This window comes from Symphalangus syndactylus, chromosome 5 (genome assembly GCF_028878055.3).
Source record: "Symphalangus syndactylus isolate Jambi chromosome 5, NHGRI_mSymSyn1-v2.1_pri, whole genome shotgun sequence".
NCBI classification, from domain to species: Eukaryota; Metazoa; Chordata; class Mammalia; order Primates; family Hylobatidae; genus Symphalangus; species Symphalangus syndactylus.
In genome coordinates this window covers 146116031-146138212 of record NC_072427.2, presented here as the reverse complement: position 1 = coordinate 146138212, position 22182 = coordinate 146116031, and the positions used below count along the sequence as shown (strand labels likewise).

The window sequence follows — 22182 nt, the reverse complement described above, 5'->3', positions numbered from 1 at the left end:
TTCACTATTCTTAGAGTGGCAAAATTCTAATTTATCACTTTTTAACTTATTAGCCAATAAATTTTGCCATTTGGCAATGTCTGCAAACACTTTGGGCTATCACAAATAGGAAGGGGATGGTGCTACTAGCATTTAGTAGGTAGAGACCTGGGATGTTGCTAAACTCTTACCACGCACAGGGTAGCCCCCACAGCAAAGTATTATCTGGCCCAAAATTTCAGTTGTGCCAAGGCTAAGAAAGAATGGTTTAGAGAAACAATGCATCTAAGTAATTACTGTCAATGTCTGCTAACATCTCAGTAAGAGAGGAAGAGTGCTCTCTGTGAAAAGTAATGACACTACCTGTATTATATTCTTGCCTACTGTACCCACCAAAAATGAACTTGAATCTGATCAAGCTTCTGAACCTCACTACTGGTTTATAGGAAACACAGAGGACTGAAAGTAGTTGCTTCTGGGGAAGTATTCACGAAATGAAGGGATTAGAGGGGAGAGGTGCTCATTGTTTTTCATATTTTAATTTATAGTGTTATTTTTCTTGTTAATATATGTGTTGTCTGCAATTTAAAAATTACTTATTTTCCTTCCCAGTCATGGTAGCTTTGACAGAGCATAATGGCCGTGACCACATCCACAGGGGTGCGAGCGAACTTGTCAGAAAAGCAAAGTTTTATCAGCTTCTGAAGAACCTGATCAATCCAAGCTGTATGGTGCGAAGGCAAGCAGAGGAAATCTGTGAAAATATCCCAGGATCCTCATCCAAGGGTGAGGGCTCCAGCCTGTACTATACTTGGATAGATGGCACAGATTTTGCACCTAATTTCCAAAAGAAATTTCATGAAACAGTGATTCCAGCTTTGTTACGTACCATGCAAAATCAAGGTAATCAGCATGTGCAATCACATGCAACTTCTGCTCTTACTGTTTTTATTGAAGACTGCCCCAAATCATTTCTAGTTCTAATTTGGATAGTATGGTGAGAAACCTACATTCTGTCTTGGTGATTAAGCTTCAAGAGTTGATTCGGAATGGAACTAAGTTGGCCCTGGAATAACTTGTGGCAACCATTGCATCGGCTGCAGATACAACAGAAGAAAAATTTGTCCCATATTATGATATATTCATGCCCTCACTAAAGCACATCATTGAGCTTGCTGTTCAGAAGGAACTCAAGCTTCTGAGAGGAAAAACTATTGTGTGCATTAGCCATATTGGTCTTGCTGTTGTGAAGAAAAAATTTATGCAAGATGCATCAAATGTGATGTAGCTCTTGTTGAAGACACAATCAGACTTAAATAATATGGAAGATAATGACCCTCAGACCTCTTACATGGTTTCAGCATGGGCTAGAACGTGTAAAATTCTTGGAAAAGATTTTCAACAGTACCTTTCACTGGTTATCGAGCCTCTTATTAAGACTGCTTCAGCTCAACCTGATGTTGCTCTCTTAGACACACAGGATGTGGAGAATATGAGTGATGATGACGGCTGGCAATATGTAAATCTTGGAGACCAACAGTGTTTTGGAATTAATACTTCAGGACTTGAAGCAAAAGTAACTGCTTGCCAGATGTTGGTTTACTATGCTAAGGAGTTAAGGGAAGGGTCTGTGAACTATACAGAATAAGTTGTGAAGCTGATGGTTCCTTTACTGAAATTTTATTTCCATGACAATGTTCGAGTGGCAGCAGCACAGTCCATGCCTTTTCTCCTGGAATGTGCAAGAATCTGTGGCCCAGAGTATCTTGCACAGATGTGGCAATTCATACGTAACCCCTAATCAAGGCTACTGGTACTGAACCAGATACAGATGTGCGCTCAAAAATAATGAATTCTTTTGCAAAGTTCATTGAAGTTATGGGAGATGATTGCCTTAATGATGAATACTTGGAAGAACTGGGAGGAATACTGAGACCAAAACTTGAAGAGCACTTTAAAAATGGAGAATTGTGACAGGTTAAAAGACAGGAAGAAAACGATGATCAAAAGGTTGAGATGTCTCTGCAAGATGAGGATGAATGTGATGTTTATATTCTGACCGAAGTATCAGATATTTTGCACACATTATTTAGTACTTATAAGGAAAAGATTTTACCATGATTTGAACAACTACTTCCATTAATTGTAAATCTAATTTGTTCAAGTAGGCCATGGCTAGGCAGATAGTGGGGATTGTGCATATTTGATGACATCGCAGAGCACTGCAGTCCAACTTCATTTAAATATGTAGACTATTTTTGGTGGCCAATGCTACTAAATATGTGAGATAACAATCCTGAAGTCAGGCAAGCTGCTGCTTATGGTCTGGGTGTCATGGCACAGCTTGGTGGAGATGATTATCATTCTTTATGTTCAGAAGCTGTCCCACTGCTGGTAAAAGTTATTAAGTGTGCAAATTCCAAAACCAAAAAAAAAATGTCATTGCTACAGAGAACTGTATCTCCGCACTAGGGAAGATTTTGAAGTTTAAGCTAACTGTGTAAATGTAGATGAAGTTCTTTCATACTGGCTATGATGTCTTCCACTGCATGAAGATAAAGAGGAAGCTATTCAGACTTTGAGTTTTCTCTGTGACCTAATTGAAAGTAACCACCCAGTTGTAATTGGTCCAAATAATTCCAATTTTCCCAAAATAATCAGAATAATTGCAGAAGAAAAAATTAATGGGACTATTAACTATGAAGATCCCTGTGCCAAACGCCTAGGTGATGTCGTGCATTGGGTACAGACTCCTGAAGATTTATGGTTGGAATGTGTATCTCAACTTGATGATGAACAGCAGGAAGCCTTACAGGAGTTGCTAAATTTTACTTGAAGCACTTTAATATAACTTGAATATTATCTACCATAAAAGTAACTACAAATAAGTGTTGTGAATGGATTTTATTATAAATCAGTGAACTGTTTTCTCTCTGCTAAGCTGTTTATAGTTCTTCCCATGTTTCTCCAGAATTAGTCAACGTTAGTCCTCTGTTTATCTTGCATGTTTTATCTCCCAAACACAGACCTTGGTGATAACCTGTGCTTCAAGCTGTCTTACAATGTTTGTCACCTTTCCCCTAGTTGATGTGAAGTATATAAATTGTTGCTATTTGTTTGAATTATTATCGATGCTACCCAAGCAGTATACTTGACGTGAAGATGTCATGCTGTCACGATATGCTAAGAGCTCATGAAAATAAGACGGAATTTCCAGGACAAACATCTTTGGAATTGTGAGTGAAGGATATAGTGGCAGGCTTGTCCCTCCTTGATTAATAACTCTTGATATTTGTGGTGATGGGAGGATGCTGGAACTAGGAGAGAGTTTTGAGATATTGCAGAGGATGTTGGATGTATATAAACTTTTTCATAATGTTCTCCTGGGAACTGGGTGGGACATATCCATATTCTAGTTCCCAAGGTGTCCAGCTGAGAGTTAGAGAACTTTTAAATTTCTTTAGCCAGACTGGTCTCTATTTTTTTAAGTTATGCAGGACTCCAAGAACCATAGTTACTGAAAACGGAGTCCTGATTCATCTAACATTGGTAGCATGTAACAGTGTTCGACAAATAGTAATCAATATTCTTGGGAGTCAGTGTTGTGTGTTTCAGTAGAGTATTATTTTGTATATGTATGCCATTTCCCCCCTGCAAAGCAGTTCAACAAGAAGAGAAGCTCTGATTATAGGGCTTAAATTGATTTATATTTCAAAGAATTTCCTAATAGATTCTATAGTAGCACTGAAGAGTATTCTATTGTAAAAGTCAGAGGAAAGCAAATGTAATTTTCTTTGAACATGAAAAAGAAAGCAACTTTGAGAGTAGCAATTTAGCAGTAGATGTGCATTATTATGAGAAAATAGTTCTATAAATTCAGGGTTAATTATATTAATTGGAATGTCAGTCTTTAATGTCTAGCTTATTGTAGGGTAGAAAAGAGCTTTCTACTCAGCTAATCATTAATCATTGATCCAAAACTTAAATAATCTATCATTTCCTGGGGCTATTGTGAGTACTGTATATGTATTTAGCAAATATTTAAGACCTAGTAAGTGCTCAATAAATTGTAGCTGCTACTGCAAAAGAAAAAATTACTTTTTTAAAAAATATACAACCATAATCACACATACTAGAGAAGAACACTTAAAACTCTAAGTAATTCTTAGGTAAAAATAAAAATAAAAACAATGAAATCATCGAAAATGATTTTAATTGAACTTAAAAATTGTTAAGATGGTAAATTTGATATGTGCATTTTTTCATAATTTAAAAAATAAAAATAGTATAGAAAAACACCTGCGAGGAGGAAAGTAGTATTCAGGAAAAATTGTATAAATTTGAAAACATGGAAGTTTAACATAAGTATTTATAACATGATGCTAGGGAAAAAAAAACAAAAGAGGTAGAAGAAAAAATATAATAAAAATAAATGATGAAATGAAAATCATTTAAAATAACATTAAAAATAAAGATAATTAACAAATCCAAAAACTAATGGGAAAAAAACACAAACACAACTAGTAATAAAAAAGGGGAAATAAATTATGATAGATTTATTTTTTCAAATCATAAGTGAACATATTTTTATGCCCTCTATTTTAAAACCTAAATTTAATAAGAAATATCTAGATATAGGAACTAACATATTATAGAAAATTCTTAGTAAACTAAAAAAGGAAAATTTTTTGACTGATAAAGTGTATCTCACAAAATGCTACAGTTACTTAGTAGGTTTATGGATTAAGTTTTAAAAAGCATTCCCCAAAATATGCAAAATACACCCAGGAAGTCTACTATCATCTCTAATATTCAATTTGGAGATCTTTGCCAATCAAATAAAACTAACTAATAACAAAAACCTTAGAAGATTAAGTTCAGAAAGGAAGCTAAAATATAACATTTTCACACAAATGCTCTTTACACAGAAAACACTTATAAATAGCACAGAAAAGATACAAGAGACAAACGAGAACCCAAGAAATCATCTTGGGTAACAACAACATAAGAGGGAGGAAATGTAGAATTCTCAAGTCTAGATAAAATTATTTTATATTCAGAAAAAATTTTATATTCCTTGAAGGTATAATATTTCTCAGTTTTATATATTTAGTAACAGAACATGGAAATATATAAAGCAAAAATGTACAAAGCAAAGAGAAAGATTAGAAAAAAATTATGTTAACATCATCCACTATTCAGTAAGTGAAGTGAACATATATTAAATTTATCTATTTGCCAAAGCTGTATTTCAATCTAAATTTGTTCACTAAATGACTTTTACTGAAATTTGTTTCAACAAGTCCTTTAGGTGATGCTGATGCCAGTTTGAGAACCACTGCTCTCTCTGTAAGATATAAGCCAGGCTACCCACTTTTGTATTTCTTTTTTAGTGTTCTTGTGTCAACTTAAATATTACTTCCTCAGGGAAACTTTCCATGATCATTTAGTCCAGATTTTAGCAAATCTCTTTCGTAAAGTACCATGGTCTCTCTCTCATATATTTTGTTATTTTTAAAATAATCTTTTAAAAATGTTAAAACCACTCATAGTTCACTGGCTGTATCAAGGCAGGCCTCTGTTTGATTTGCCTGTGGGCTGTGGTTTGCCAGTTCTTGATATAGAGTAGTTGAATGGTCAGTATTTCACTGACATAGCACCTATCACAACTACAATAATTATTTGTAAAATTATCTGTTTAATGTTTATTATCTCTATTACACTATAAACTCCATAAAAGCAGTGATAAAAGTGCCTCTCTACATCACCATTTTATTCCTAATACTGATGTAGACTATATAATTTATTGTCCAAACTTGGACATCTTTAGAGTGAAGTGGGATACTATTAACAGTTACAACTTGATAAAACGTATACACCATGACAGATCTATGAAAATCAACAGTGTAGGTCACCCTACAGTGCTTAGCACAGAGATTCCTACGTAGTAATTTCTTAGGGAATAGCTGTTGGAAGATTAATAGATAAATGAAAGAACAAATGAATGAATGAATAAGGTATGTATAAAAATGATTGCTTCTCTTACCTGGCCAAAATAAGGGAGTCCCTGTTTGTAGGACATATCCATATTCTCAAAACTAATCTTCACCACTGATGAGTCTATGTATATGTACTTGGAGCCTGTAAGCTGTACACCTGCAGTCAATTAAGTATTATTGAGAAAATGTCACTTCCAAAAACAGCCAAACAGAGCTTCTGAAAAAAAACCACAAAAGCTCACCATTCCTTCTAATAGTTTCCCTTCCCTTTCCTAAGCAGTTTTCATATATAGGTACTTCAGGTGTCTTTTATAAAGAAAGTGAATCAAGACGGCACAAAATGCTTGTGCCAACTGGTGTTGCTGCCTGCTTTTTATAAAATATCCAATTCACTTACCATTTCTTCATGATGGATTAGTAAACGTCGATTTCTAATTATTCCTAAGTGATTGTTTAACAACATTTCTTTTACTCTCTGCTTGCCTAAAACATATGCTTTAATTTATTAATAGTAAGAATTGTAATATATGTGTATTATTAAAAATGGAAATGCTTAAAAAAGAAAATACAAATTACCAAATATGAGATATCTCCAAGAGAACCAAAATTAGCATTTTAGGCTTTTTCCTACAAGTTCTATTTCTCTTTATATTTATCATTTATATTAATATGTTTGAGATTGTGTGTGTATATGTGTACATGCACACATACACTCAATATGTGCAAATGTATATGTAGTTTTACATGTTTTTTACCATTATTTTAAAAAGTTTTTGTAAAACCTTATAAAAACTTATATTTTTAATTGCTACATTATCTCTCATATAAATATAGACATGTTATCATGTAGCAAGCCCTTCCTTCCTTCCTTCCTTCCCTCCTTCCTTCCTTTCCTTCCCTTTCTTTCCTTCTTTCCTTTTTCTTTCTTTCTTTCTTTCTCTCTCTTCTCTTTTTTCTTTCTTTTTCTTTTTCTTGAGATAGGTCTCATTCTGTTGCCCAGGATGGAGTGCAGTGGTGCGATCATGGCTCACTGCAGCCCCAGCCTCCTGGGCTCAAGTGATCCTCCCACCTTAGCCTCCTGAGTAGCTGGGACTAAAGCTGCATGACAAAACACCCAGCTAATTTTCGTATTTTTTGTAGAGACGGGGTCTCACTGTGTTGCCACTGAGGATGGTCTCAAACTCCTAGGCTTAAATAATTCTTCTGCCTCAGCCTCCCCAGGTGCTGGGGTTATAGGTGTGAGCCACTGTGCCTGGCTATTCTTTTATTATTTATTTAGTTCAGTATGACAAATATACTTAATTATCAATTAAATGTTTGTTTAATACTTGAATTTCCTCTGGATGTGACAGATATCTTTAAAACTTTGAAGACTGATATACATACATTAGTAATTCAATATTTCATGAACAGAAATTTTGCTGAAATATCAGTTACATATGCATAAGTTTAAAAGTACTATATTAACAGAAAGTGGTCAGCACAGAAAAAAGCATTTCAAGGAATAAGACTTAGCATTCTGTGCTTAAGGAAGAAGGGATATTAGGTCCAGGAGATACAAGAAATTAGTCACTAGAAATATTATCAGGTGGGCGCGGTGGCTCATGCCTGTAATCCCCGCACTTTGGGAGGCCGAGGCGGGAGGATCACCTGAGGTCAGGAGTTTGAGACTAGTCTGGACAACATGATGAAACCCCATCTCTCTACTAAAAATGCAAAAACTTAGTCGGGCGTGATGGCGGGCGCCTGTAATCCCAGCTACTCGGGAGGCTGAGGAGGAAGAATCGCTTGAACCTGGGAGGCGGAGGTCGCAGTGAGTTAAGATTGTGCCACTGCACTCCAGCCTGGGCAACAAGAGCGAAACTCCGAGAAAAAAAAGAAGGAAGGGAGGAAGGGAGGAAGGGAGTGAGGGAGGGAGGGAGGAAGATTTTCCTGGATGAGATAAAGATTTTTCACTGGATTTATTTTCAGAGGCTTAGTAAAATATTCTCCCCAAACTATTTTACTTCCCATGTTCTAATTCTATACTCATCAAAAAAATTTTATAATCGACAACTACATGTCTCAATTATATTTATCTGTGGAATAATTAAGGAAAAGGAATATGCTTATATCTAAAACCAGATACTCCCATTATAAATCAATAAATTGGCATTCTTACTTCTATTGTAGCCTTATTTGAATGTAATACTTGACCATCCATCAACATGTGTGTGAAAATTTTGGTTGATATATGAAACATTCAGAATTTGAATCAGATGAACCCAATGAAAAGCCCTCAGGGAAAAAATGATTGTATTAACATTGTATGGTTGGCAATCAGGTAACAATTCGAATGAGACAGTGATAGCCACTGGGGTCTGACTTCTTAGAGGGCATTACCTGTTCCCTCTTCTGTAACAAGAGCATGCACTTCGAGCAAACTCCAGTATCCTTCCCGATTTAACTCAAAAGCATCTGTGTTAATAAACTTGGAGACACAGCCATCTTTCCCCAACTGAAAAGAACAATAAAAAAAGTTATATTTTAAAAGAAGACTGTAAGAAATAGCTATAACAGGGAAAATGTGTGACCTCACTGAAGCAACTTAAGAATATTGTATTACCCAAGTTTTAGTTTTTTAAAATAATCCATTGTGTTTCTATAATTATATTTTCAGTTCATGTATTTACCTATAACTACATTTGAATTTTTAATAACTATTAACTATTACAATATTGTGTTTTAAAAAATGCTTCATGGTGACATTATTTTGTTATTATACAAGATAATAAACACATCCATCACTAGTCACATGTATTCACACATGATATTTGCAATTTTGGTAACTTCAGCCATATTCTTTTACAGTTTTGAAACTGAGTTTTATATTATTTAGTTACCATGCCTTGGACATTTACGGGACTATTTACACAGCAGTTAGGAACACAGGCTTTACGGTCAAACACCAGAATTTGAACCCTGGCTTTACCACTTATTACTTCATACAAAATGAGATGTTAATAAAGAGCTTGTAGAATTGTATTACATTAGATAATAACTGAAAAGTGTCTAGCACGGGGCCTGGCACTTAGTAAACATTCAGTAGGTAGTAGATTTTTAAATTAGATTCCTTTAAATTTCTCTCAGTGTCAAGTGACAATGTCTCACTAAGTGAAAGTTTTAAAGTGTCACAATTAGTTACCAAAATTAAACAGGACGAATTGTCAAATATTTTAAAATGTGGGATAAACTGTGCCCATAGGTTCCTGGACTATAATATTTGGGAAAAACTGAGTTCTTGTTCTACTCCTTCACCTTATGATGATATGAGGAAATCTAGTCCTCAAGATGTGGGTGAGATGTCAAAATCATGTGCCACTTCAGGGGGTCCTTTAAACTATAAGAAGGTCTAGAACCATTTCCGTAAGCTTAAAGGTCTAGAAAAATGTCCACTATACTAAAGGTGAATAATTAGATAAATTATTTAGTCCACACTCCTGCTTTACAAGTGCATTTGATTATTTTAACTTTTATTTTAGGTTCAAGGGTACCTGTGCAGGTTTGTTATATAGGTAAATTGTGTGTCATGGGGGTTTGGTGTACAGATTATTTCACTATTCAGGTAATGAGCATAGTATCCAATAGGTAGTTTTTTTGATCCTCACCCGTTCCCACCCTACATGTACATTTTAAATTTCCAGATCTCTCAAATCTCCTGAAGGGCATCTATACAATATAGCCGCCTTCGATAATGCATTCTGGGATCTACCTACCCTGCATTCTGGGATCTACCTACCCTGCGTACTTGACTTATATTGGTTTAGTCTCTTCTAGAGTACGCATCTTTAAAGATTATGACTGCTTCATAAAGTGCAAAACCCATGAGGATAGGTACCTGATCTGTCTTGCTCAACAACGGAGCTTCTGAATAAAATTATTCTTGCATATTAAAAGACCTCAATATTTATCTGTTTAATGAATTTGTGGAGAAAATTTTGGTATCCCTGTATCCCTAAAGATACAGCCCCACTAGTTATTTAAATATTTATATGATCTTGGTTGGCGTGCAGTGGCTCATGCCTGTAATCCCAGCACTTTGGGAGACCAAAGCGGGCAGATCATATGAGATCAGGAGTTCAAGACCAGGCTGGCCAACATGATGAAACCCCATCTCTACTAAAAATACAAAATTAGCTGGGCATGGTGGTGCACGCCTGTAGTCCTAGCTTCTTGGGAGGTTGAGGCACGAGAATTGCTTGGACCCGGGAGGCAGAGGTTGCCGTAAGCAAATGTCATGCCACTGCACTCCAGCATGGGAGACATAGCGAGACTGTCTAAAAATATATATGTATTGACATATATTTATGATCTAGTTTTGCTGCACCCATGATCTTGAGCAACATATTTAACATCTTTCTGCTTTAATCCACTCATCAGTAAGCGGGCGATAATAGTACCCCCTCATAGGGTACTATTTGTTTTGAGAATCAAATGCACATAAACTGCTTAGCTCAGTGACTGACACACAATAAGCATCCATTAAATTTAGCAATTATTATTATTGTAATTGTTACTATTGTTAGTGTTTATCGTCCAAATTTTTTTTAATTTAAGAATTAGAAGGTTCTTAATTATTTCCAACCTAAAGTATTCTCTAAACAGGATAGGAATATGTGACTCTGTGTGTCCACATGTGTGTGTGTACATACGTGTGTGTGGATAAATGGTATCACACTATAGTATGGGGATTGCAGCTGGCAGTTGTGTATTAGCCAGTCAGATCTGGCATGATTATAGCTGGAAGCCTTGCTACATCCTAGACCAGCCTGTTTGTGTCCATTTTCTGAATGTTGGTTCTCAAACCTTCCAAGTAGATCTTTTAGGAAATTCCTCCTTTGTCAGTTTGGAGAAGCTGATTCTTCTCTTTAGTGGTTAAGAACCTGACTGATAGGGTTCCCATCTGCAGCTCCTGTATACACTTATTTCCAGTGAGAATAGGTTGAGAGGAAAATAATTATGCATCTAATACTCTTGAATACACAGAAACATCATCATATCTCCCTGACTAAATCCACAAAGTATAAAATAAAGAACAGGACATATGTTCCCAGTAAACTGATAGGGTGTAGATTTTGATATGAAACCAAATGCATTTTTAATTGAGAATTGAAATTTACTACTCAGTTTCTGATACTATAATTTGCTTTTTGTCAGTCAATAGAAAATGAAACTTGGCATGACAAAAGAGGAATATGAAGTTTACAAATAGGAATAGAAATATAGAATAAAAGTATATATTTTAACTGTAAAGAGGGAAACATGAAGAAAGGAAGGTAAATGGAAGGTGAGGATAAAAGGTTAGTGCAAACCTATTTATAATTTTGCTGATATACCTCTTACCTGAATGGTAAAATTTTTACAGAGTGTACTGATAAGATGAGCACATGAATGATACGCAGTAGATTCTCTGCACACACTAAGTTGGACCTTCCCGTCCACAGGTTCACCATAGGTATAGCTAATAGAAGAATATAACAACACAATTACAGAGGTCAAAGTCATTTTTAATCTGTATAGGGTTTTGAAACCTTTATTTAGTAGTTGAAACCAGCACTGTAACAACATTTAAATAGCTAGTTACAGTAAATTTTATTTTCTGGAGGAAATCTAAAACAATGGTACTGACTAAAATTGAGTTGAATGCTTTAGGCAAAGATATATTTTAATTAAAAAGGTTGAAATAGGCATGTAGAAGTCATATATCTAAGTCACTAAAATACAATGTAAACAAAAAAACTAATAGTAAAGAAAAAATACATTAGTCATTATTTCATTAAAAATAATATTTTTTGCATACTGATAGCAATGGAGTATTGAAAAACAAAAAATAGAATAAAATAAAATTTTGCTTCTTTTAGTTTTTTTGTTTTTAAACTGCTATTATGAGCATATTTTATGGTTTTTACTTTTAAAGTGTAAATTTTATTTATTTATTTTTTATAAATGTCATTTTAAGCCATCAGATTTTGGGGTAATTTCTTTTTTTTTGTTTGTTTTGTTTTTTGTTTTGGAAAGGAAGAAGTAAAACTGTTTATTTTTTTCTTTATTATACTTTAAGTTCTGGGATACATGTGCAGAATGTGCAGGTTTGTTACATAGGTATACATGTGCTATGGTAGTTTGCTGCACCCATCAACCCATCATCTACATTAGGTATTTCTCTTAATGCTATCCCTCCCCTTGCCCCCAACCCCCGACAGGCCCTGGTGTGTGATGTTGCCCTCCCTGTGCCCATATGGTCTCATTGTTCAACTCCTACTTCGAAGAGAGAACATGTGGTGTTTGGTTTTCTGTTCCTGTGTTAGTTTGCAGCTAATGATGGTTTCCAGTTTCATGCATGTCCCTGCAAAGGACATGAACTCATTCTTTCTTATGGCTGCATAGTATTCCATGGTGTATATGTGCCACATTTTCTTTATCCAGTCTAACATTGATGGTCATTTGGGTTGGTTCCAAGTCTTTGTTATTGTGAATAGTGCTCCAATAAATGTACGTGTGCAGGTGTCTTTATAGTAGAATGATTTATAATCCTTTGGGTATATACCCAATAATGCAATTGCTGGGTCAAATGGTATTTCTGGTTCTAGATCTTTGAGGAATGGCCACACTGTCTTCCACAGTGGTTGAACTAATTTAGACTCCCACCAACAGTGTAAAAGTGTTCCTATTTCTCCACATCCTCTCCAGCATCTGTAGTTTCCTGACTTTTTAATGATTGCCATTTTAACTGGCATGAGATGGTATCTCATTGTGGTTTTGATTTGGATTTCTGTAATGGCGAGTGATGATGAGCTTTTTTTCATGTTTGTTGGCTGCATAAATGTCTTCTTTTAAGAAGTGCCTGTTCATATTCTTTGCCCACTTTTTGATAGGGGTTGTTTGCCTTTTCTTGTAAATTTGTTTAAGTTCCTTATAGATTCTGGATATTAGCCCTTTGTAAGATGGATAGGTTGCAAAATTTTTCTCCCATTCTGTAGGTTGCCTGTTCACTCTGATGATAGTTTCTTTTGCTGTGCAGAAGCTCTTTAGTTTAATTAGATCCCATTTGTCAATTTTGGCTTTTGTTGCAATTGCTTTTGGTGTTTTAGTCATGAAGTATTTGCTCATGCCTATGTCCTGAATGGTATTGCCTAGGTTTTGTTCCAGGGTTTTTATGGTTTTAGGTCTAACATTTAAATCTTTAATCCATCTTGAGTTAATTTTTGTATAAGGTGTAAGGAAGGGGTCCACTTCCAGTTTCTGCATATGGCTGGCCAGTTTTCCCAGCACCATTTATTAAATAGGGAATCCTGTCCCCATTGCTTGTTTTCATCAGGTTTGTCAAAGATCAAACGGTTGTAGATGTGTGGTGTTATTTCTGAAGCCACTGCTCTGTTCCATTGGTCTATATATCTGTTTTGGTACCAGTACCATGCTGTTTTGGTACCAGTACCATGTTGTTTTGGTTACTATAGCCTTGTGGTATAGTTTGAAGTCAGGTAGCATGATGCATGATGTCTCCAGCTTTGTTTTTTTTTTTTTTTCCTGAGACAGGGTCTCGCTCTGTTGCCAGGCTGGAGTGCAGTGGTGCAATCTCGGCTCACTGCAACCTCCGCCTCCCGGGTTCACGCCATTCTCCTGCCTCAGCCTCTCCGAGTAGCTGGGACTACAGGCACGTGCCACCAAGCCCAGCTAATTTTTGCATTTTTAGTAGAGACAGGGTTTCACAATGTTGGCCAGGATAATCTCAAACTCTTGACCTCAGGTGATCCAGCCACCTCAGCCTCCCAAAGTACCGGGATTACAGGTGTGAGCCACGTCACCTGGCCCTCTAGCTTTGTTCTTTTTGCTTAGGAATGTCTTGGCCATACGGCTCTTTTTCAGTTCCATATAAAATTTAAAGTAGCTTTTTTCTAATTCTGTGAAGAAAGTCAATATTAGCTTGATGGGAATAGCTTTGGATCTATTAAGTTACTTTGGGCAGTATGGCCACTTTCACGATGTTGATTCTTCCTATCCACGAGCATGGAATGTCTTTCCGTTTGTTTGTGTCCTCTCTTATTTCCTTGAGCAGTGGTTTGTAGTTCTCCTTGAAGAGGTCATTCACATCCCTTGTAAGTTGGATTCCTAGGTATTTTATTCTCTTTGTAGAAATTCTGAATGGGAGTTTGCTCATTATTTGGCTGTTTGTCTGTTATTGGTGTATAGGAATGCTTGTGATTTTTGCACATTGATTTTGTATCCTGAGACTTTGCTAAAGTTGCTTATCAGCTTAAGGAGTTTTTGGGCTGAGATGATGGGGTTTTCTAAATATACAATCATGTCATCTGCAAACAGAGACAATTTGACTTCCTCTTTTCCTAACTGAATGCCCTTTATTCAGGGCAATCAGGCAGGAGAAAGAAATAAAGGGTATTCAGTTAGGAAATGAGGATGTCAAATTGTCTCTGTTTGCAGATGACATGACTGTATATCTAGAAAACCCCATCGTCTGAGCCCAAAATCTCCTTAAGCTGATAAGCAACTTCAGCAAAGTATCAGGATACAAAATCAGTGTGCAAAAATCACAAGCATTCCTATACACCAATAACAGACAAACAGAGAGCCAAATCATGAGCGAACTCCCATTCACAATTGATTCAAAGAGAATAAAATACCTAGGAATCCAACTTACAAGGGATGTGAAGGACCTCTTCAAGGAGAACTACAAACCACTGCTCAACGAAATAAAAAAGGATACAAACAAATGGAAGAACATTCCACGCTCATGGATAGCAAGAATCAATATCGTGAAAATGGCCATACTGCCCAAGGTAATTTATAGATTCAATGCATCCCCATCAAGCTACCAATGACTTTCTTCACAGAATTGGAAAAAACTACTTTAAAGTTCACATGGAACCAAAAAAGAGCCCGCATCGCCAAGACAATCCTAAGCCAAAAGAACAAAGCTGGAGGCATCACACTACCTGACTTCAAACTATACTACAAGACTACAGTAACCAAAACAGCATGGTACTGCTACCAAAACAGAGATATAGACCAATGGAACAGAACAGAGCCCTCAGAAATAATACCACACATCTGTAACCATCTGATCTTTGACAAACCTGACAAAAACAAGAAATGGGGAAAGGATTCCCTACTTCATAAATGGTGCCGGGAAAACTGGCTAGCCATATGTAGAAAGTTGAAACTGGATCCCTTCCTTACACCTTATACACAAATTATTTCAAGACAGATTAAAGACTTAAATGTTAGACCTAAAACCATAAAAACCCTAGAAGAAAACCTAGGCAATACCATTCAGGACATAGGCATGGGCAAGGACTGCACAACTAAAACATCAAAAACAATGGCAACAAAAGCCAAAATTGACAAATGGGATCTAATTAAACTAAAGAGCTTCTGCACAGCAAAAGAAACTACCATCAGAGTGAACAGGCAATCTACAGAATGGGAGAAAATTTTTACAATCTACCCATCTGACAAAGGGCTAATAATATCCAGAATCTACAAAGAACTTAAACAAATTTACAATAAAAAGCAAACAACCCCATCAAAAAGTGGGCAAAGGATATGAAAAGACACTTCTCAAAAGAAAACATTTAAGCAGCCAACAGACACATGAAAAAATGCTCATCATCACTGACCATCAGAGAAATGAAAATCAAAACCACAATGAGATACCATCTCACACCAGTTAGAATGGCAATCATTAAAAAGTCAGGAAACAACAGGTGCTGGAGAGGATGTGGAGAAATAGGAACATTTTTACACTGTTGGTGGGACTGTAAATTAGTTCAACCACTGTGGAAGACAGTGTGGCGACTCCTCAAGGATCTAGAACTAGAAATACCATTTGACCCAGCCATGCCATTATTGGGTATATACCCAAAGGATTATAAATCATGCTGCTATAAAGACACATGCACACATATGTTTATTGCGGCACCATTCACAATAGCAAAGACTTGGAACCAACCCAAATGTCCATCAATGATAGATGGACATATACACCATGGAATACTATGCAGCCATAAAGATGGATGCGTTCATGTCCTTTGTAGGGACATGGAGGAAGCTGGAAACCATCATTCTCAGCAAACTATCCCAAGGACAGAAAACCAAACACTGCATGTTGTCACCCATAGGTGGGAATTGAACAATGAGAACACTTGGACACCGGGTGGGGAACATCCCACACTGGGGCCTGTTGTGGGGTGAGGGGAGAAGGGAGGGTTAGCATTAGGAGATATACCTAATGTAAATGATGAGTTAATGGGTGCAGCACAGCAACATGGCACATGTATACATATGTAACAAACCTGCACATTGTGCCCATGTATCCTAGAACTTAAAGTATAATAAAAAAAATTTTAAATAGATAGAAAGAGCAAAGAACAAAATTGCTTGTAAGGAATATCAGTAGATTCCTCTGGGCTACGTTTTATGACAGTTTCTCAATTTCGTCTTCCAAATTACTAATTCTCTCTTAAGCATCATCCATCCTTCTAGTCAGCCTTTCCACACATATATTTTAAATTAATAATATGCTTAATTCCAAGGTCTTTAATTATTTTTAAAGTTACACTATTGACTCATATCTGAGTACATAAATCTTACTTACTTCTAAATTTTTTTCTGATTGATGTTCAGCAGTTTTCTCAGGTATATATTGCTCTTTTTTTTGTTTGTTTAATACCTTGATTTTAAGTCATTAGAATCTTCAACCATTTAGTGATTCATGCTTGTGTTTTGGGATTCCCAGCTGGCTTGTCCTAGAGTGCTTTATTTTGCTTATGCAATACTTCTCCAGTAAAAATGACACAGGAGCCAACACACAGCCACGGTGACAGGGAAGTACCTAGACATTTGGGCTTTGGGGATTTCTGTTACTCAGGGGATTTTCCAGCAATGCTGGCAATTCCCTGCCTCTATGACCCAACTACAATGAGACTTTTCAGTCTCTGCCTTTTCTGTATTCTCCCACTCCAACTCTGGAGGTGAAGCACAAGGTAGTGACATCAAAAAGTTAGTCATGCTTCTTCTTGACTCTTAAAGACTTCCAGCCTAAAGTAGACACAAGAAGGAGGACAGGCAAAGCTTTCACCTTAACGTTTGGCATGGAATTTTAGATTACTGTAATGAAGCTCTCCTAATAACTAGAAATTACCAGGTCACTTTTTATTTTTAATTATGCAAAATTAAAAGGAAAAGTAGTACACATGAGTCAGGGAAAGAATGACTCCTCACATCAGGTCTGAGGAGACAAAGTTTTATGTTTGCACCCTGGCTCTCTTTGCTGGTTATATAAACTCTATGAATGTTGCTTAACTTAGTGACAAGAAGAGGGGAAAACAACCTGATCTGCTTCACTGCTACTCCTGCCACACACTAATCCTCACTATTTGCCCCTAAGTCCCTGTCTGCCCTTAGTATCCTCCACACAGTGCCCCGCCATTACCCTAGAGCCACTTGTAACTCTTATAGCAGTTTTCTCTGTGATACATCTTGAGCTTCAGTTTTCTTTTATAATCATGTAATACATAAAGATTGAATTGAGAAGTCATCATAAACAGAAGATATTGTCCAATGGAAATTTCTGGGAGATGGAATGTTCTATGTTTTATGTCTATGCTCTCCAATTCAATGGCCACTAGTCACATGTGACAGCTTGAAATGTGGCTAACACAACTGAAAATTTAGCTTTAATTAAAACTTAAATAACCACATGTGGTCAGTGGCTACCGTATTGGCTGGTGCAAAACAATGTTATCTTACGATGTAAGAAACATAGTAGTCAGTTGTCTTCAACTGTTACATAAAACCACGTGTCATAACATGCATTAAAAGAATTATAGATGCATGGAAGAATTCATAAAATCAGCAAAATAATTTCACACCTTCTTTTTCCCTTACCTTCTACACATTTATATTTTACTTCTTTTTAGCCATCTATCCCATTCTAATATCTTTCTATGAATACATTATTCTATTGTGTACAATTTCAACTTACAAGGCGCAGACATTCACTTTGAATTCAGAGTCCACAACTAAGATATTTTCTGGTGCATCCACAGTCATTTGAAATTTGGGTAACACTGCCAGTAAAAAATAAAATATATACATATTATATTATAATGTATATATTATACATTATTAACATAACTATTATTAACATAAATACATATTAACATAAATACATTCATACAAAACAATTGTTTCTCCTTTACAAACCATCGGCCTTTGCTTACGTTTGCCATTAATAAACAGTGTGAGGAGGACACTGAAGTGCCTAAGACCAGATTTTGGAATTGGATAGAAAAATGCATATTTTGAATTCCAAATTGATCACTTTTCAGGTGTTGAACTTGGGAAAGTGTTTCTCAATATCTTCCTCTTTAAAATAGTAATAATGATACTACAATAGAAATTTTATGAAGATTTTAGGAGAAAATATAAAGGGACTAATGGCTAACATGTGACTAATGTTAATTCCATTCTTCTCATAAGTGCATTACATCCCAGAAACTATCATATAAAATAGAATCCAGATACTACAAGAGGAAAATAGAAGACATAAGACTAGGTTAACAGAGAATTGCAGGAAGATTATGGGCTGAACTAGGAGATAAAAATCAGAGTAGATGGAGGACCCTAAAATAGTAACAGAGGACAAGGAAAGAGGAAAGGAAGAGATATTCACTTGAGAATTCATTATTTAATAATCCTGCCCTTGCAAAATTGGAAAGGTTTTGTAATTTTTTATTAATAGGTAATATGTTCATTGCTATTATTTACCATATTCTTCCACAGAGAAGGAGCGATATGTTTTCTTCTCATTGAGCATCTCCACGGTTATTTCATACCATCCGAGGATGGGCTCTGAGATTAACTGGAAGGAGAGTTGTAGAATCCCTCCCACAGAGTCCTCGTTCACCCACTGTTGTATTCGATTGCCTTCTGGATCCTGAGAATAAGAAAGTATATTTTGTTGCATGCTGGGTGCTTTTATTCATTATAAAATTTCAGCAAGGTGTTTCCTACTTAGGATTCTAATTTACTTAGGATTCAAAACATGAGTGTGTTCTCACATTCCCCAAGGAGAATTGGTTACTCTCCTATCTGGGGTCACAGTCACATAGATGCATATTATAGCACTTAGTATATTTTAAAGCTCGCTGTGATTTTTTTACATTTATTTTCTGTTAATCTCTGATTTCTTAAGGGCGAGCCATATTTTATACCCAGTGCATAAAAAATTAAGTATACATTTATATACATTCAATAACTAAGCATTAAACACAATCATACTAGCCTATATTGTTATTGTTTATATTAATGGGTGCATGCTAATATGAATCACATGGTGGTGGGGGCAGAAACCTGTTTCTGTCCTCTTGAAGCTGTCTACATGAAATTAATAATTCTGTGACAATTTAAGTAGACAATCTTCATGTGAGCTGCCTTTTGGTTTTGAGGTTTGGAGAGATGTTCAAAAAATAAGAAAAGAATTCTTCAACTAGCAGTTATCTTACCTGAAGGGTGATCACTGGATACTGAAATAAAAATAAAAATAATGTCAATATGTAAACTCAAGGGTTTTTTTCTAGATGAGTGAAGAGGTTAATTATAAATCTATTATTAAGCAAAGAAACAGAAACACATTTAGGACAACCCAAACAAATATTGATTTCTGACTGAAAGTTTGAATATCTATTGATTAGATTGAAACTCATCTGCCTAGTTTTCAAGAATTTTCATTTACTTCTCTCTCTTTTACAACACACACCCTACAGTCTCAGTAAGCAACCCTGCCCTTGGGTCTCTCCAATATAATAAAAAAGCCCTCTTAGATGAATAATAACTTCCTTATTGACAAATTTGTGGTCAGTCTTCACTCTGACAGCTGCAATGTTTTACACTGCTGGTTGCCTCTTTTTGAAATGCTTCAATTTTGATTTCTATATCTAGCACCAATTTTTTTGTCTTAGATTTTTGACCATTCCTATCTTCCACCATTTCCTTATCAGACAAGTAAATAAATGTAGACGTTTGCCCAAGTTTCCCTTGCCGAGTCTTCTCTCCTTCCTTCTCCTTCTACCTCTTTGTATCTCCTCTCAATTCTCTCCAGTGTTTACCACTCTTACCCCCCGCTAAACCTATAGAGTCAGCAGTTTGATTTTCATCTCTTAGTGCTTTCTCTCAGGACCTTAAAACTAACAAGTTGAAATTAAAGACTCCTAGGCCAGAAGCCCTCATGTGAATAGGCCGATGAAAATTTTAAAAATGAGTACGTGGGGTCCTTTGCCCACTCCCCAAGTTGCTAAGTGCTCCTTCCCACTAATTGCAGCATTCATTCACTAATAAAACATAATGTGTCTGGAGATAGGAACAGGATTCATAAACCTTGTCCAGAATTCTTGGAACTGAGAAATATAACTGTTGAATTAAGGGCTCCACTTGTTATTCTAGTTATTCTAAATTCATGGAATTGAATCTTGATGAAATATTGAGATGGTATTGAAGAAAGCTACTGCTGCATCATTAACTCAAGCATTAAGAGAGAGGTAGAGCTTCTCATGAGATTTCCTCATAGGAAGAAAATGAAGAATATATTACCCAAAGGTGCCATGGGAAGACATTAACCATTTGGATGAGATTCTAATAATGAGAAATGAACCTAGAGTACTATCCCTTTTTGTTTGCTATTTGTAATACTTCCAATGCAGATGGCTTCAACTGTGTTCAACAAATTTAGTTTTTATTACTTAATTTGTCTTTTTTTTTTAGTTTTTTTTTTAAACTGAGCTTGGTCTATTTCAAAAAACTAGTGAACAAGAACCTAGTAAAATCACATTTTCATTGTTCTAAGCTGCTTGATTTTTCTCTAAAAACAATTACTAAAATGAGGCTGATTCTGCTCTAGTCACTAATGACTGTCTGCACTAAATCTTGTATAAACCAGCCAAGAACCAATACAACAACTCCTTCACGACCCCTTTTGGTTCATACTATCTCTCCCTGTTCTTACACAGGGCCTCTTTTTAGAGGACAAGTAGTTCCAGGTCTTACGATCAGTTTAAATAAAGATCTGAAACTTCTTGATGCAAATGAAACTTTCTGGAAAAAATATGTTTGAATATTCTACAAAACACTGACCTAAAGGAAAAGAAAGGCACCATCAGTAATGAAATTGCAGAAAATGAAAGAAAAGACTGATGTAAGATTTGGGCAGAAGAAACTAGGTATATGCTCTATATCTTGGCTCATTTGATAATGAGCTCAGTTGCATCATTACTGTATTTTTATTATGTAGTCAAATTTATTATGAATGCCCAAATCTCATAGGCCAGTCATGCATTGAATCTATTTATTTAAATGGAATACTGAGCCAGATAATGTCCAACAATTAGAAACACTGGCTTGGAAAGATAAAACCACATAGTCTCTTAGCTGCCATCATTTTTGGAAATGCTACATCAATTTCCATCTGTATACATAAGCACATGCAGTTTGTTGTGCCATGGAAATTCCTTGCCATAAACATTTGGTACAAATGATCTTCTTATCTATGACCCATATTTGAAGGAACAGTCCATTAATCCTGTTCTTATGCAAACATAGTTATTACTAAAGCAGGGAGTTGGATAATCATATTTGGCCTAATTGACAATAATAAGTCAACAATGGGGGGTGAGAACTAATAAGGGAGTTACGATAATGTTGCAGCTGCTTTGATTTTCAAGAAGCCCTTTACTTCCCCATGGTGCTTCCAATCAAGGATGATTGTCAAAGGATTGCAGTAGAAATTCTCACTGCTTTGGTTAAATAGAGGAGTTGCATTCTTAGAAACAGAAGCTTCAACCATGAACCAAGGAGAACAGGAAGCACATGCTATCTTATGGAAGTGATTTCAGATTTAGATTAATACAAGGTCTTTGGGGCACTAAAAATTAGATTCCTGCTCTGGAAATTAAAATTAAGCAACATTCTAGTGAATGTAGCATAACTATAGAAGATGGGGAAAGGAGGTGGATTAAAAGTGACGATGTCTTAAGGATGAAGTACAATTTAGGGGGAGGAAAAGGCAGTAACAGGGAAACCATCTGCACAGCTTCTGTAAGCTTAAGAAGCTTCTTTGTAACTGCACTCAGTTGATAGATTGACCTGAGACCAC

The 22182-nt window shown here is 35.9% G+C and overlaps 1 protein-coding gene and 1 pseudogene across 5 annotated transcripts in view; one reads left to right on the top strand and one right to left on the bottom strand.

The window, feature by feature from the left end:
- The window catches only part of LOC129483393 (ovostatin-like), a 115229-nt gene that overhangs the window by 39833 nt on the left and 53214 nt on the right, over positions 1-22182 (bottom strand). For all 5 annotated transcript variants that reach the window (XM_063640802.1, XM_055280717.2, XM_063640801.1 and 2 more), the window contains 6 exons: positions 19541-19561; positions 18804-18972; positions 18019-18103; positions 11361-11478; positions 8361-8475; positions 6026-6135 (listed from right to left, as the gene is read on the bottom strand). In XM_063640802.1, coding sequence (XP_063496872.1) covers positions 6026-6135; positions 8361-8475; positions 11361-11478; positions 18019-18103; positions 18804-18972; positions 19541-19561 — 618 coding nt within the window. The remainder of the gene's footprint in view (positions 1-6025; positions 6136-8360; positions 8476-11360; positions 11479-18018; positions 18104-18803; positions 18973-19540; positions 19562-22182) is intronic.
- On the top strand, positions 1051-2815 carry LOC129481961 (ran-binding protein 6-like; annotated as a pseudogene).